Raw genomic sequence first — 17,791 nt, 5'->3', positions numbered from 1 at the left:
GAGTAGCAAATGTAAGTGTGAACCTCATGCAAAGATATCCAGAGTACCTTGAGGAAATCCATGCGGTCATGGAGAGGATGTACAAATTCCTTACAGACACCTCTGGGAATTGAACCTGGGTCACTGATACTGTAAAGCATTGTGCAAACCACTACACTACTGTATTTAGGACATTGGTGCCACCACATCCGAAATGTACAGTATTGTTTTCTTTACTTAAGAAAAAAAATTATTGTATTATAAACAATTTGGGGAAGGTTACTGGACTAATTGAGAAACGGGTTGATTGTCTTATGAGGAAATATTGAACAAGCTGGGTTTTACCCACTGAAATTAGAAAAGTGAGAAGAAATGATGGAAATATATAGAATGCTGGAGAGCCTTGATAAAATTTGGAGAAAAAGATATTGTAGAACATGCCAGAACTGAAGACTGCCTTTGAGTCATCCATTTAAGACAGATTAGGCATTTTTTCTGTCAGAGGAATGTGCATCTTTGGCACTCGTTCCCTCAAAATATTGATGGAATTGTCTTTGAATATTATTAAGGCAAAGGTTGAAAAATGATTAATAAGCAAGGGAATTAAAAGTTCCTCTGTTGGGAATATAGAGTTAAGATTACATTCAATTCAACCATGATCTTGTTAAAGCTAGTGTGTGATTTAGGGCCAAGTGGCCTAATCATTTGGATATGACTTTTATCTTTTATGACTTAATCCAGGACCTTGTGTGTTTGGTTTCATCTGAGTGAAATATCATTCAACTATTTGTAATACACCATTATCCAGTGAGCTACAAGGACCAGCATTTATGCTTTTAACTGTCCCTCCAAACATAAATTCACTACACATTTATTCCCAATGCTATTTTTGGGACTTTGTTCTGCACCGATCAGCTTTCCACATAACCAAAGTGACCAACTCAAAATTAATTGATTAACTTTAATCCTTTAAAATGCTTTTGCCAGATATGAACGATGCTATATCAATGGATTTTCTTTTATTCTAACATTTGGTACAATTGTCTTTTGAGCTTCACTGGATAATTAATCAAGGGTACTTTTTGTTCATATATAACATTTTGCTTTTTCATATCTCACCGTTTGTAAGTTCAAGAAGATCACAGTGTAATTTTGCATTCATGGAAGCTGAAGGACTTTCATGACATGCCCTATTCTATATTCTAAGCAACTTCTATAAAATTCATTGCATCCTTGAGCATTGTACAGAGGACAGGCAATGCTTAGCATTTAAAATAATAATAGCTACTGTCAGTTTCAAAAAAGAATTCCTATAAGGTATAAGAACCCAACAGAAGAGTGACTCATCCATTGCTGACAAAAGAATTTGAAGATTAAGTCCAAGGGAGAGGATTAAAAAGTTTCCAGAAGTAGCTTAAGGATTCTGAGTGATTTAGGGCTCACTACAGCAGGACCAAACAATTGATAAATAAAGCCAACATGAGGCTAGACTGGGACAGAAGTAAGTGTAATGTAATAATTTCTATGTAAAAAGAAATAATAATGGGACAAGTATAACACCCTTACAAACAGCACTGGAGTACTTTTGATTGGAAACAGAAATAACAAACAAGTGAAACAATTAATTTGCATCTGTCTTTGCCAAAGAAGGCAGCAAAATTTGCCTGAAATATCAAGGAATCAAGGGCAAGAATAAGGAACTGAAGGGAATAAGTAATTGTATAAAAATATAAACTGAGCAGTTGGTGAGGTCCAGAGACCACAATCCCAGAGATCTAATGATCTACCTGCAGAGTTCAGAATGAGGTTGTCATAAAGTTAGTGCATATTTTGGTTATCATCTTCCAAAATTCTGTATATTCTGGAATTATTCCTGTGGATTGAATGGTGTCAAATGTAACCCATTATTTAAGAAAGAAGAAGACAGTAAATAAAAAAGGGATTACAAACGGGTAATAATGCTAAGGATGTGGTAACAAAATGGGTTGAAAAGATTAATATGACTGATCAGGGATGACATAGATTTATAAAGGAAACATTATGTTTGAATAATCTGTTGGAGTTCTTTAAGGATGTGATGAGCAGAGTAGAGAAGGGGAGAATCAATGTAAGAATTATATCTGGAATAATCTTCCTGCTTGACTAGTGTAACCACAACTAAACTGAACAAGCCTGACATAATGCACTGCTTACTAGCCTGTTCAGTCGATACTGCGTCTATCATCCTCAAACTTCACTTCTTCCACTCTTATCTCATTTCTGGTACATTTGTGGAACATTCGATGTGGTGTGTACATGGATGTAGCAAACACAAGCTCTTACAAGGCAAACTAATTAAAAAATATCAGTCCAGGGCATCCAAAGGAAAGTGGAAAGATGAATCTAAAATTATTTCTGAGCTGGGAAGCAAAAGTTAAAATCAGTAAGAGCTCAAGTAATTGTGTGACCCTTAAAAATGATTTATTTTTAAATAATGGGACTGTGCTCAGAGGTTTGCACTCAATGAAAAAATTGGCCATATGGATGATAATGGAGAAGAGATCTGTAGTTCCCAGCATAGCACCAATGGGCTGATTAAGTGGACAGAAAATTGGGGTAATGTAGTGATTAGAGCAATGCTTTACTGTAGTACCAGCAATCTGGTACTGCCTGTAAGGAGTTTGTACGTTCTTCCGTGACCTAGTGGGTTTTGTCTGGGTGCTCCAGTTTTCTCCCACACTCCAAAGATGTACAGGTTCGTAGGTTAATTGGTTATTGTGAATTATCCTGTGATTAGGTTAGAATTAAATCGGGGGATTGCTGGGTGTCATGGCTCGAAGGGCTGGAAGAGTCTATTCCGCGCCTTGTCTTAATAAGATCATAAGATATAGGAGCAGAAGTAGGCCATTCGGCCCATCACATCTGCTCCGCCATTCATTCGTGGGCTGATCCATTTCTTCCAGTCATCCCCACTCCCCTCCTTTCTCTCCATACCCTTTGATGCCCTGGTTAATCAAGAACCTATCTATCTCTGCTTTAAATGCATCCAATGACTTGGGCTCCACAGCTGCTCATAGCAACAAATTCCACAGATTTATCACCCTCTGACTAAAGTAATTTCTCTGCTTCTCAGTTCTAAATGGACGTCCTTCAATCCTGAAGTTGTGCCCTGGTGTCCATGGGAAATAACTTTGCCATATCTAATCTGTTCAATAAGTAAAAAGTTTAAAAATTTAAAAAGTGGCAAATGGAATTTAGTCTGGGGAAGAGTGACGTGATGTGTTTGGGGAGGACACATAAGGCAAAAGAATGCATAATGAATAGCAGGATGCTGAGAAGTGTAGAAAACCAGAAATTATCTGCCAGCTTGTATTTCACTTCCCCTAAACTTCTATTCTGGCTTCTTCCCCCTTCTTTTCTAGTCTTGATGAAGGGTTTCAGTCTGAAATGTTGACTGTTTATTACCCTCTTTAGTTGCTGCCAGCATTTTATGCGTGGTGATCAAGAAAAATTGATGCATGTTTACAGGTTCCTGAAGGTTCTTGAATCAGACAGTAAGTAGGTTAAAATTGGCAGTTTTATACTTTCCTTAATTCTTTCTTTAGTTTTCCTCATGCTGTAAAAAACGGCTATTTAAGCCATGGCTGGAGAACTACATTCAGATTTAGTCATCATGTAATTGCATTAGATAGGATTAAAAGGGATTTCTCACCTTTGTTGCAAAGGACAGAAAACATTAATTGTTAGTAAAGGATTGTCCCTGATATGGGGTTATGCTATACTTGAGGGTAGATTCTGTTAATAGGAAAGACATGTTGCCTTTAGTGGAGTGGTTCACAGTTAGAATAACAGAAAAGGTTTACAAGAATGCTGCCAGAACTTGAGGAACTGAGTTATAAGGAGAGGTTGGACAGGCTAGGACTTAGTTTCTTAGAATATAAGACTGAGAGGTGAGCTATAGAGCAGCATAGACAAGGTGAAAATACTCAGTCTTTTCCTCAGAGTTGGCATATCAAGAACTAGAGGGCATAGGTTTAAAGCGAGAGGGGAAAGATTTAAGAAGAACTTGATGGTGAAATTTTTTACACAAAGGATTGTACCTGTGGAATCAGCTGCCGGAAGAAGTGTTTGAGGCAGGTACCATAACAACTTTAAAAAGACAAATGGACAGGTACATGGATGGGAAAGGTTTAAAATGCTTTGGGCCAAATGCTGACAAATGGATTTAAAGATTAACAAGTAGCTTTATTTGTCATCTGTAATGTATCACTTATATTAGGACTAACCTGGATGGAGCATCTTGGTTGGCATAGACCAGTTGGACTAAAGAGCCTATTTCTGAGCTGTATGACTTTATGACTCTGACTTAGGTGCATAAATTAAAGATATTTAATAAATGAATGAGGGAGTGGCCGATAAATTTTTCATCATCAACTGAGGGAGTCTGGAATTTTCTATCTTAAAAAGGTGATTGAGACAGAAAACATCAAAGAGCACAAAAAGTTCCCAACTTTTTTAATGCCACGGACCCCTAACATTAACCAAGAGGTTCCTGAATCCCAGGTTGGGAACCCCCGACTTAGAGGATATGTGATGTGGTGTAACCTACAAAGTTACAAACAGCATGATCATATCAAAAAATAGAATAGAGTCATTTCGATACTGCACAGAAACAGGCTCTTCAGCTCCCCAACAATGTATCAAGTATCAAGCACACTTCCACAGTAATCGTACCATGACCCATTTCATTTTCCCCACATTTCTCATATGACCTCTTGGATTCTACTAGTCATCCATATACTTGGGGGAATTTGTGGTGAACAAATAACCCATTATCCTGTACATCTTTGTAGGAGGAAACTGGAGCAATGAGGCAGCATCTCTACCAGATGTGCTACTGTAGCTGTAGATAAACTTGGCTGAATTTAAACTGTTCAAGGCAATTGGGGACAATGAATGCTGCTATTAACAACTAATCTGCATTTTGTGAATGAATAAATTTAAAAAAACACTGACTTTCCTTTGACAGTCCAGATGTGATGGGTGAAATGGTCTCCTTCTTAACAATGAATTTCAATGATCGTGTATGTCATCTACAAAACGCACAATAGCAATTTTTTAAGCTTCCTTGGAAAGCCAGTAATCTCTATTACATGGAACAATAAAAGCAGCAATTGCAAGAATGCAACACCATCTGTAAGATGGCCTGCAGGTCATAAACATTTCCTAAATTAAAATTATATCTGTAAGCCACTGTGTCAAGATCCTGCAGACACCCTCTTTACAGCATTCTGGAGGGACTTTTATTGTTAGCAGGTTAAGGAGCTCCCTTGTATCCCATCTCCAAGGTATTTAGGAATGACCACAGAGACTTAAAGGATATTTGGGTATTCCCTCAATTAATCGTGGCATATCGTATACATATTAAGAAACTTTTTAAACTGATGGAACATTATGGACATGCTGTGTTGGTGCCAAAATGTGTGGTAACACCTGAGGGCTGTTTGCAGCCCATCCTTGGTTGTGTTGATTGTTAACACAAATGACACATTTCACTATAAGTTTCTATATACATGTGCTAAGTAAATATGAATCTAATTTCTGTCTGCGCCATCTTTCAGCAGACTGACCCTATCATTCTTCAGTGGAAAACAGATTTTTGATTTCCTCGTTAAATGAAATCAGTCCTCCTATTTCATTGTGTCCAAAGCTTTTATGATTTTATATAACCCTATTTAAAGCTTGTCTCTTTCAATCCAGAGAAAGCAACCCATTTTCAAACAACTAGAAAGATTTAGGTGTCCTCCTCAGCATTGGTTCAGTGGAGGTGAACTGGTTGTCAGCTCTCAGGATAATATTATTTGTGATCATGATGTCTTGTGACTGAAATTATCCAACTTTGATACTAATGCTACACCCTTAAATTTGGTGACCAGAACTATACTCTGTAACTCAACTGTGGTCTAATTAGTGAAAATAAAAAAAAAGGAGTAGACAGGACTGCTCAAGAAAAAGAATTGACCAATAACTTGCTGTCCGGTGTTCAATTCAGGGTTTGCAAGAACGACTCACCTCCAGACCCCACTGTAGCTCCGATTCAAAGTTGATCAAAATAGGTAATTTTTAGAGGTGAAACAAGAATGGTGATCCTTGGAATCATGGAACCATTTGACTGAGTAGAATCGAAAAATAAAGTGAATGAAATCAAGAGGGGAATTCTGCAGTGGTTAATCACATTTTCTAGCACTTGGTTTGTCATGGCATTTTAAGTCCCTATCTAAGTACTTAAATCTTGTAAGAGCACTTGCCTCTGCCAACCCCTCAGTAAGTGAGTTCCAGTTTTCTCAAGCATCCTCCAAAATCTCTCACTGCTTACCTGTAACCTATACATTCTTGGCTAGTTGCTCGACTGGTGACAGCAAATTTGCTAGCAGGGTTGTAGAATGGCAGTGCGACCATCATAAATAATAACATCCTTGGAGAGGAGAGTCAGTTCTCTCTCCTCTGAGCCACTGGCTCTATCTTAGAGGGACACCTCAATCATCTTAATATCTGTAGGTGAATGGGCTGCTGGAAAACTGTGGGATCCTCAAAGCCTCTTTAAACATTGTACCAGTCCACCCCAGTTTACAAGTGCCCAACTTACATTCACCGCTACGTATGAACAAGCATTTGGGAAACCAGTGGATGGATTTCCTGACTGCTTCAAGGCTGCTGGCACCTTCTAATGTATGGTCCATGGCTGTCAATTTTTAAGGTTGCAAATGGTTCACAAGAATGGAACCCTGTCACAACCTGGAGAGGACATGTATCTGGAATCATTACAGCAGTAAATAAAAGTTCAGGCTTGTGTAACATAAGTTTCATATTCTAGTTGTTGACCTCCTCTTCCATGGTTAAAATTCCTCCATCAATGCAGCCTTCAGTCATATCCATATGCAGCATAAATAGGGGTTCCAAATGTGGATGGGATGAGGATACTTCATCTGTCCCTGGGCGTAAATTACTGGTAAAATCAGGAGGATTTTTATTTATGCTTATACTAGTTTCAAAATCAAAACTACAGTTCTCTGGATTCATCTTTGATTTGACTTATAAGGAAGTACAATGATGAGTATTTAAGCATTCTTGCCTTCGGATGACAGGGACAAAATGTAAGTCATGAAAATTCCTTCTTCTAATAAACAGATTGGAGTTCAAACAGCTGAGCTCAACAGACTTACTGAAAAATTAGCAAATCTGCAGCATGAAGTTTGCAAGCTAAGGAACATTGGTGATGTACAGCAAGAACAGTTGAATGAAGCTGGAAAGTCAATTCAGGAATTTGAACGTGAACGGAAAATGCTCATGGAGGAGGTTAGTGGAGGGCAAAGTGAGCCTCCCAAATTTAAATACTGAATGTAATGGTGATTTTAACCAGTTATTCATAAAATATTTTATAATATTCAAGTCTTTCTATGAAAAATCACTGGAAATAATTGACTATACCTTCTAATTTTTGTCATAGCTTATATATTTTACTATTCTACCGGCCGCCTGTGGCTATCAAGTTCCATATAAAGCTCGTCCTTCAAAAGCTCCCTTAGATGGACATCATTCAGTTGGGAACCTTGTCTATTGAAGTCATTTGCGTATTGAACACAACAAAATGGTGGGCAAGCCTAAATTGACATAAAAGTGCACACACTATCAACAGAAGTCTCTGGGAAACATTTGGAGGAACTGATCTTCCTTTTTCCAACCAAAATGCTAAATAGAGCTTGGAAATGATGCCAACTGAATCCACAATTTAATTGTTTTAATTGTAGAATTCTATATAGATTTATCAATTTGGTAAAGTCTATGTGTTTTAATTATAGATCCAAACCAAGGAAACGAAAATAGTTCAGCTGCACAAAGATTTAGATGTCTCAAAGCAATCTTACACTGATGACTTAGAACGATGGTCACAGAAAAACACTTTGCTGCAAAATTCTTTGGATTTAACTATCACTGAATTACAAGATACTTGTAGCAAAGTGCAAGAATACAAAACAATTGGAATAAACCTCAAAGAAGACTTGAATAAGCAAAAGCTTCTTCAACAGGAAACTGCAAAATTAGTAAGTATTGCAAAATGGACCTTTGATTAAATCTTTCTTCATTTACATTTTTAAAAATTATATATGAAGCTCAGTCTATGTGGAAAATACTCTTCTATGTATTTTCATTCTTGCATATATAAGTAAGGATTGACAAATATATTTAAGGAAATTAGGTGGACTGACGGTTTAGTTGGTGAATTTTAATAATTGGCATCATTTGTTTAATTTCATAAGCGTGAAGTGAAAAGCCATTTCTGGAAGGTAAGATAGAACATCAGTGAAGCTGGTTCTTGGCAATTTTCCATGTATGCGTAGTTGTTTTTATAAGCAATTACTACCTCATCAAATATTGCTGCAAAACTGATATTAGGTTTATTTAAATTAATTTTCTACAAAGGAGCATTTAATATTGCTGTAATGTTTAAATAAAAAGTTGGCACATATTTAAAGTTGCAGTTGCTGAGGTCATTTAATATAATTTATGTCTTTTGATTTTGGAGTTAATCTGCAGGAACTGAATTGAAAAGGTGTGGAAAGCATGCTCTGGGATTGTGATACCAATTAACCTGTGCTCAGTGCCAGGTGCATAGAAAAATTGTGCTTTCTTCCTTGTTATTACAATTTAATGTCCAGAAAGCACTTGACTGGCTTTTGCTATACTGGATCCAGTTTTATGAATTTCTATCACCGTTTGTATTTGACCAATGTATACTTAAATGGAGATCTATAATATTTGCACTCAGTCATGGGGGATAATTCTGAATTTTCTGGATATTTGATGGAAGCCATAGCAGAGCATAAATGAGAGATGGCTGATTATCAAGCTGGCCCCTTACTATTGCGTAAGATTTCTGCTTGAAAATCCAATATGGGTGCATTCAAGCATACTACACAACTTTGCACTCAACGTCAGTAAGACCAAAGAGCTGATTGTGGACTTTAGAAAGGGTAGAATGAAGGATCACAAGCCAATTCTCATAGAGGGATTAGAAATGGAGAGAATGAGCAATTTCAAGTTCCTGGGTGTCAAGATTTCTGAGAATCTAACCTGATCCCAACAACTATGAAGAAGGCAAGACAGCGGCTATATTTTATTTGGAGTTTGAGGAGAGTAGGTTTGTCACCTAAAACTGTCGAAGACCTCTACAGCTGTATTGTGGAGAGCATTCTGATTGGCTGCATCACTGTCTGAGATGAGGGAAGAGAGTTGGCTGATACACAGGATCGAAAGAAGCTACAGAAAGTTGTAAATTTAGTCAACTTCATCTTGAGTACTAGTCTCCATAGTATCCCAAGACATTTTCAAGGAGCAATGTCTCAGAAAGGCCTTGTGCATCATTAAGGACCCCCATTAGCCAGTACTTCACTTCTTTTATTTTATTATTATTATAGAAATATATATTTACTGTAATTGGTTTACTCATTTTTTTCCCTATATTATCATGTATTGCATTGTACTGCTGCTGCTAAGTTAATAAATTTCACGATATGTGCCGGTGATGATAAACCTGATCCTGATTCTGATATGGATGTTCTTATTGTTGGTGAATCCCTATTGATTTGCTGACTGCCACCGTGTATCTCAGAAGAGATAACTTCCCTCTCTGCATATAGATATCCTCTGTCACTTCCAGATTATAATGCAATGTATACTGTGACTCCAAAATCACCTTTGTCTGCACTGACTTAATGCTAAGAAACATACTGAGGGTCATGGTTACTTACTACTAAACATTTGTAGGAACAATTGTGGGAAATCTTGGCCATCAAATCCAAGCAAAGCTCCTCTGGTGACGCAGACTTATCGCAACAGCTCTATGGATGCAAAAATTTCTCTAAAGTGGGAATTGAGGATGCCTTGCATCCACTCTATGATTCTGCATTAAGAGGTGGTTAATGAGGCCAATGTGGGAACGGCAGGCTCTTTCACTAATGTGGCAGCAGGTAGTTGATGGAGCAAGTGGCTGGGTTATTTTTTTGAGGTTGTGCTCTACTTCTGCCAATTACACAGTGCTTCTGTCTGCTTCCTGTGCAATGCTCAAAGTTCTCAATGCCATCCTGAATGCTCCCTTTGTATTAGGACTGGTCATGGGCTAGAGATTCCCGTGAATCAGTAGGAACATTTTATGTTTTTCTCTGTCTGCCTTGTGAACTTGTTCCATGATAGGGCTCACAATGGAGTGTTGGCTTTGGCTGCCTTCCATTTGAAAGTTCAAGTGGTTTGTCCACCCTAATCGAGCCATCTTAGAGTATTGATAGCCTCACTGCTAAGGTTGTTGGCCTGGGAGAGGATGCTGACGTCAGTTTCCTCTTCCTCTGCTGAACTTGGAAGTTATATCTACTTGGTTTAAAATATTCTTATAACAGGTTGCCTTGCTATCTGAGATCCTTACAGCTTCTCTCTTAGACTTAAAAGGAATGAACAACAATTTCACATTTATACCAGCAAATACATAATAGGCAAAAGTATAATTTGAGAACATGTTATCAACTCTTTCCAAACCACTTTCCATAGTGCATGATGAAAATTACCCCAATGCTGCAATTAAGAATCACAGTTTTCTCCCATTGAATTCCAAATCAAATATTAACCAAACTAGAAACCTTTCTAAATCCCTTTGAATTAGACAGGAAGTTCTTAATGTTGTTTGACCAAAGTTTAACATTTTATATTAACTGAATTGCTAAGGCCCAACGTGACACCACACTATCCAATTTGCTAAGCAATGTCAAACATGTCAAAGTTGAGTTTATTGTCATCTTCACAATACATGTATACACAGTTGCATCAGAAAAACTTACTTGCAGTAGCGACATAGCACATCACATCTTCTTCTTGGAAGTCCGTTGGGAACAATGATGACATCAGTGACATCTCTGATGAGAGTGAAACCTGAACTGGGAAGCGTATCAGATAAGCAGCATTGACAAGAAAGTCATTAATTAAGCACAAGTTATGAGATAGAAGGCAATTTGAACAATAAAAATGAATTATAGTGCAAAGTGATCAAAGTGGTCATAGTGTTTCTATACTGAGGTAGTGATTAGTATTGTGCTGATTGGTTCAAGCTGTACCTGAGCCTGGTGGTCTGGTATTTCAGGCTTTTCTACCTCCTGCTAGATGATAGCTGTAAGAAGAATGCATGGCCCAGATGTTAGGCATCTTGATGACAACTGTTGCCTTTTTAAGACAGCACCTATGTAGATATTACCGATGGCTATGATGCATTGGGGTGAATCCACTACTCTCTCATTTTTATGTTAAATCATAAACAAAACTGGGAAGAAATCTGACTTATCGCACCATAAAAAGCAGAGCTATGCTGCAGTTTCCTAGTTTGCATTTTATAATGATCTGACATTATTCTTTACACAAATTATTTCTGGAGAATACAGATGACCCACATGTTGCAGGAGAGATTGGGTTTCTAGAAAAAATACGTATGTCCTGATTTTCTGTAAAGCATAGCCACATTATGTGCACAAGTATCAAAAATATGTCTTTATGTACTTATTTTTATGAACAATTCCATAAGAGTAAATTTTGATTCTATATCCCAGATCTTTTGGTAATCATTTGTGAATTTTATGAAGGAAAAATGTATACAAACTGTTTTAATGCATGAGACTGCCTGTACACCCATCAATTTCTGGAAAGCTAAACAGCCTGTCACAAGACAAGGAAAATTGCAACTGTCTTTTAACAAAGTAAGCTAATTGTTTCATAGGTTGAAAAGCATGAAGATACCATTAAGAAACAGAAATCTGAGGATATGCATTTAAGAAAGCAGATTGAACTTCTAAAAAATCAAGTTACAGAAAGTCACAATCAGGCATTGACTTCTGAATCTACTGCAGATCTATACAAACAGAAATATCAGACAAGCACTGATAGGATACATCACCTGGAGAATCATGTGCAGAACCTTAAAGAACAATCAAATCATCAGGTATGGTGTTATGTTTGACTCATCTGTTTGTTTCTAAGTTGCATAACTACTCGGTTTCAAATCCTTATCTTCCAATCCATCAGCTGCATAGTCAATCCCACCATTTCCAGTACCCCCAATGTAATGCTATCAGCACTTATCTCTCCTTGCTTCCTCTGTCAGCATTATGAAGGATCTGTGGTACAATACTGTACATTAACTTATTCTCCTATCACTATTACACATCTTTCCCTTACCATGCAAATGCTGGAGATGCAACGTTCTCCTTTTACCTCCTTCTTTTCCCATTCTTTGCAAACCCAAATGTACTCTTGAGATGAAATTGTGATATACTTGCATTTCCTTCACCATACTTTCCTGCATTCATTGCTAACAATTCAGCCTGTTCTGTAATGGGGAAAACCCTCTTTTCAGTTTAAAATCATGACTGAACTTCTGATCATGCACCCCTATAATTCTCCTTCAATTCCTACTTTGACTTACTCTGTTCAGTCTCCTCAGTCTCCTACACTGCTCCAATGAAGCTCAATCTGAGCTTAGGGTCATGTTTCAACCATGTATTTTATAGTGTTTTTTAAATTCAACAATGAGTTCAACACTTTCAGATAAAGGTTCATTCCTTGTGGTTATATCTCTTCTAATTCAATCTTTTTTTTTTCTTTATTCCATTATCAATCTCTTTTATCTTGTCTCAGTGTGTCTTTTAACCTGGTGTAATTCCTCACTGCCTTAGAAACAATTTGACACAACAAATTATTTTTTTCTTATAGGAACTACAGTATATGCAGTTAAATTATTCTGTTCTCACTGATGGCAAAAGAATCTGAAGTACTTATTTACTGCTCTACCTTCTACCATAGAATATCAATGCAAAATGTGGCTGGACTTAGTGTGATATCAATTAAGCTGTTTCTTAAGATCACATTACTCATCATGCCCCAGAGGCATAATAGAAATTAGTCGTAATTAGACTTTACAAATTAATGATAAATGTCACTCACAAGGCTACTTAAGTTATATGTACTGGATGTGTTTTCCTTTGAGCATAAAGTTTAAAAACAGTTAATTATTTTCTGGTCAATAAACTGACTTGAGTACACCAGTTGTCCTGAGTAGGTTTTATTGACAGTTTTAATTATTTAAAATCAATTAACCGTATGTTGGATTAGAGTCTGCTTTTATTCCCTCCATATTATATCAACTCTATTTGCTTCTATATTCCTTCTTGTTACTCCGCGTCATTTGGTTACCTTCATATAAAAATTTATTTATCTCTGTCTTTATGACTGTGATCAACTTAACCTCCTTAGCACTTTGGATGGTTGATTCCAAAGATTCAAGGAGTCGGTCATGGAATCATACATCACAGAAATGGACCCTTTGACTCACTAAGTCCCTGCCATCTTTTTTGCCCATCCACACTAATCCTATTTGCTGTATTAGCAGCATATTATTCAATGCCTTGCCTATTTAAATACAGACATGCTATCTCTTTCCACCACTTCCTTTGGCAGCATGTTCCAACTATCAGCCACTCTTTGTGTAAAAAAAGCTTTCCCTTCAAGTTCCTTTTGTAAAGCCCTGGTTCATTTTTTTTATGCTGTTCTGGATTTGGTTTTTGTGCTGTTCTCTGCGAGCTGCTTGTTTGGGTTACCATGGAAGATAGGAGATAGGAGAATTGTGTGTCATCCAATTAGGATAGCCAGATTATGGGGAGGTTTCTCTGGTGAGGGACATTAAGGTTAGGCTTGGGGCTTTTGTTAAGGAGAGGAAGAGAGAAGCTGCCGGAGAGAAGAGGTCGTAGCAGGGCCATGATTCAGTGAAGCCCGTGGTGAGATCGAAGGAGGATAAACGAAGGGGAAACCGTGAGCTCCAACTTGTGCACATTAGACTGCTTCATTAAAATGGGCCCTTTTTTTTGTTCTTTCTTTACTAACCCTTTGTTCAAATTAAGAATTATGAAGTTAAATCGTTTAATTGTAGTGTACTGCCTGTTATTTCGTGGCACATATTTGTAATGAATCACACAGCATCCACACAAACAGGGGTTTTGGGTTGGGCTTGCACCTCAAACTCACATGTTTGGCAGGGCCAGAGCTTGTCTTCCCTAGATTTGCGCAGCTGACAGAACCAGACTGTTTCACTTTCAAAATTCCTTCTCACTTCAAACTTATGCCCTTTTGTGTTTGACATCCCTACCAAAGCAAATAGATTTTGACTCTTCCCTGTGCTTCTCATAATTTTATATACTTCTGTCATCTTCCCTCTCTTGAATTAGGGAAAAGAAATTACTCCTCATCTCTCTCCGAAATGACAGATCTATTATTTTCAAACTGTGACCCATGCTTTGAGCTGATTCTTTAGTGGGGTTGCTTTACAGTGTTTATTATATTCTGCTATTGATGTTTAGCACCCATTTAACTTCACCAGGATAACACAGTTTCTAGGGACATGTAGTGATGCTCCCTGTAGCTCTCACTGCTCTCCACATTGAGCCAAGACCGGCCTCTTTGTTAAATTGGTAGAGTAAAAGGTAAGTTATGGATAAGAGTTTATAATTTATAGGAGAATATTTTTTTGCTGATAGTCCAGACCCAGATAGATGAGCTTCTGGTTATTTTGTATATCTAAACTATTTAGAAGCATTGTAGTTTTTTAAAAATCCTTTTTTGAGATTTGCATATCAATGACAAGTCCAACATTTATTGCCAATGGCTAATTATCCTTGAGCCATTTTCTTGTAACTTTGTCGTCTGTCTGGTGTGTAGTAATTTCCACCATTTACAGCCAGGGATTATGAAGTAACAGTGATATGTTTCCACGTTGCAATTGTGTATGATTTGGAAGAAGATACTGCTGGTGGTAGTGTTTCTACGCACCTAATATTTTCACCTTTCCTAGTGGTAGGAATCTTAGGTTTAGGAAGCATTGTTGGTGTAGCTGGTCAAGTTATTGTAGAGCAATTTATAGATATATATGTTGCTGCCATTGTGTGGTCGTGTTAGAGAAAAAGGATGTTTACAGTGGTGCAGCAGATACCAATTAAAGAAGCACCTTATCATGGATGATGTCACATTGATCATCTGTTGTTGGAGTTGAACTTATGTGGGCAAGTGAAGATTATTCCATGGCACTCCGAACTCATGCTTTGTTAATAGTAGGTTATCCAGCTGTAAGCTGTTCAATGCAGGTTTCCCAACTTCTTATTCATTTCTGACCTGTATTTATGTGGCTAGTTAAGATTCTGGTCAGTGCTGATCCCCAAAATGTTAAAAATGGTGATGTGGCAATGGTAAAGGAATTGTGTGTCAGGAGTAAGAGTTTGGACTGTCTATTTTTTTTTATATGGTCATTATCTATGTGACTAAACTCTCCCACATTGTAGATGGTTACAGGTTGGCACTTATGTGACATATGGCTTACTTTCAAACTATCAGACTCTAGTTGAGTATTGTGTATGTCTTGCAATATTTCAAATGTTTCAAAGGTACATTTAATGTCAGAGAAATGTATACAATATACATCCTGAAATTCTTTTTCTTCGCAACCGTCCAGGAAAACAGAAGAGTGCCCCAAAGAATGAATAACAATTAAATGTTAGAACCCCAAAGCCCTCCCACAATTCCCCCCTCATTGCAGCAAAGCAATGATCCCTCCTTCCCCTACAGCAATAAAAGTATCTGTGCCCCCCCCCCCCACACCGAGCACTCAAGCGTGCAGCAAGCATCAATAAAGACACAGACTTGCAGGGCCCTAAAGACTACTTGTTCACCCAGTAATTCAGCTCTCTCTCTTTCTCTGTCCGTAATAAGGGAAAAAGAGGTGTCTCTGTTTCACAGTAAGAGGGGAGACAACAAACATGTAACATTTTATTCAGAGGTGTAGTGTTTCTGAGCTAGTCTTGAAATTCATCGCCAAAAGTAAAGTGTTTACCATTACAATTCTTAATACATCCTTCAATTGTTGTTAAGTGGGGTATTATTGATTCTTCAGCTGAAGACCCAAGGTGTTAACTGACAGATGCCAACTACATTGTTACATATAACACGGAGACCTGGCTGGATACAAGTGGCAGATTCTCTTCTCAGAAGGGAATTAGTGAATCAGACATGATTGGTTCCCACTATTACCTTCTCAACTGGCCCAGATCATTTAGCATACTGAATTTAAATTCCCCAACTGGATTTAAACCTATATTTGAAATTCATTAGCCAAGAACTTTGAACAACAACTCTGAAAATTTAGCTATTTTATCTCCATCCTCCCTGGGACCTTTTGGAACAGCTTCTTTGAATTTCTAGCCCAATATCTGTCCAAGTGAGGATAATTCACTTCTCAGAAGAGAGATTTGTAATATCTTGCTACTCTTCTTTCATGCTAAGGGCAAAGATGATGTAATAGAAATATATATTTCTAAAAATTACAAATAATTGATGCATTTGAAATTAGATTGTTTTTTCTTGGAAATTTGTATTGGCAGATATTAGCGACAAATGAAACCATCTGTAATTTAAAAGATGAAATAGTGGCTTTGCAACGTCAATATGAAGAAAATTGCAGCCAATTGGAAACCTGCAAAGAGCTGATTGATCAGCTGTCAGAGAAATTAAATAGAAGTCAAAAAGACTTTCAAAGTAACAAGGACTATACTCAGCAATGCGAAGAATTAATCCAGAGATTACAAGATGAGGCCCAAAAGATCCAAACAGAGGTTAAAATATTTCACTTACATTTTGTGTTGTAACCAATATTAAACCTGAAGTAAACATGCTGAAGTATTGACTTAGAAGTAATTGAAGATAAGGTGCTGAATGTCAGTGTCAATACATGTGGATGGATTTCTGTCTCTGGATAGTTTGAGTCTAGATAAACCTACATAGAGCCAGCAGATGCCAGGTGGCTTGAATGGCATCCTTCCATGTTGTGAACTCTCCATGATGCTGTGTTTCTATAATGCACAAAACATTCCATTCATTACATTTCATCAGCTTTCGTATGTATTGCAAATGAACTTTTTATTTTTTTAAACATCACCCAGAATCTTTCAAACACTAACTTTCTCCAGCCTCTCATGGTTTAAATAACACATTTCTGTTTTTCTACTAAAGTGGATAACCAAACATTTCCTTGCATTAGTCTCCCATCTGCCATTTTGTTGGCTTCTTAAAATGGTTCATGTTCTTTGCAAACATTGTATGTTCTCCTCACAATATGTATTCCTACCTATCCATCTATAAATCAGCAACACACATGAATTTTTGGATTCAACATACTTTACTTAAATCATTAGTGCAAAATGTAAATAGCTGTGGCTATTGCACCAATCCCTGTGGGATTCTATGGGTTGTAGTCATATTGCATATTTCCAGGATCTGTATATTTTCATCTGTTGTAGCATTGTTGCTTAAATAGTTCAGAGAATTCGGTGCAAACTCAAGGATGCTGATAGATAATGCACCTGATGTACAGTGAAAAAGTCTGACTGACCTTTGTGCATGATTTACTAGGATCGATTAAACTCTAGGCAGGATGTAAAGATAATGTAGAAGATCAGATAGCAAACATGAACTCTGCAAATGCATTCTCTTCTTTTAAATCTTGTTTGACCATTTTATGCTCTTATTCTGATTGGAATTTTGAACTGGACATCTGATGTGTATACTATCCTTGCTAGTTACTTTGATATTTATCTGCAGTTTCTTAGTTAGCTGACTCAGTTCACCAATGAGCCATTCTTAAAAATTATGTATTGATTTGTTGTCTGCGCATGCGCTGTCATCTGTGTTTTGTTATCTCTCT

General features: G+C 37.3%; 1 protein-coding gene across 1 annotated transcript in view; it reads left to right on the top strand.

Annotated features, from left to right (window-relative positions):
* Nucleotides 1–17,791, top strand: part of LOC140725104 (uncharacterized) — a 523,726-nt gene that overhangs the window by 296,494 nt on the left and 209,441 nt on the right. Inside the window, exons 14-17 of the mRNA XM_073040122.1 lie at nt 7,147–7,314; nt 7,818–8,060; nt 11,771–11,992; nt 16,473–16,703. Coding sequence (XP_072896223.1) covers nt 7,147–7,314; nt 7,818–8,060; nt 11,771–11,992; nt 16,473–16,703 — 864 coding nt within the window. The remainder of the gene's footprint in view (nt 1–7,146; nt 7,315–7,817; nt 8,061–11,770; nt 11,993–16,472; nt 16,704–17,791) is intronic.

This window comes from Hemitrygon akajei, chromosome 1 (assembly GCF_048418815.1).
Source record: "Hemitrygon akajei chromosome 1, sHemAka1.3, whole genome shotgun sequence".
In the NCBI taxonomy this organism is placed as follows: Eukaryota; Metazoa; Chordata; class Chondrichthyes; order Myliobatiformes; family Dasyatidae; genus Hemitrygon; species Hemitrygon akajei.
The sequence above is the reverse complement of the archived record's forward strand: the minus strand, read 5'-3'. Positions and strand labels throughout refer to the sequence as shown.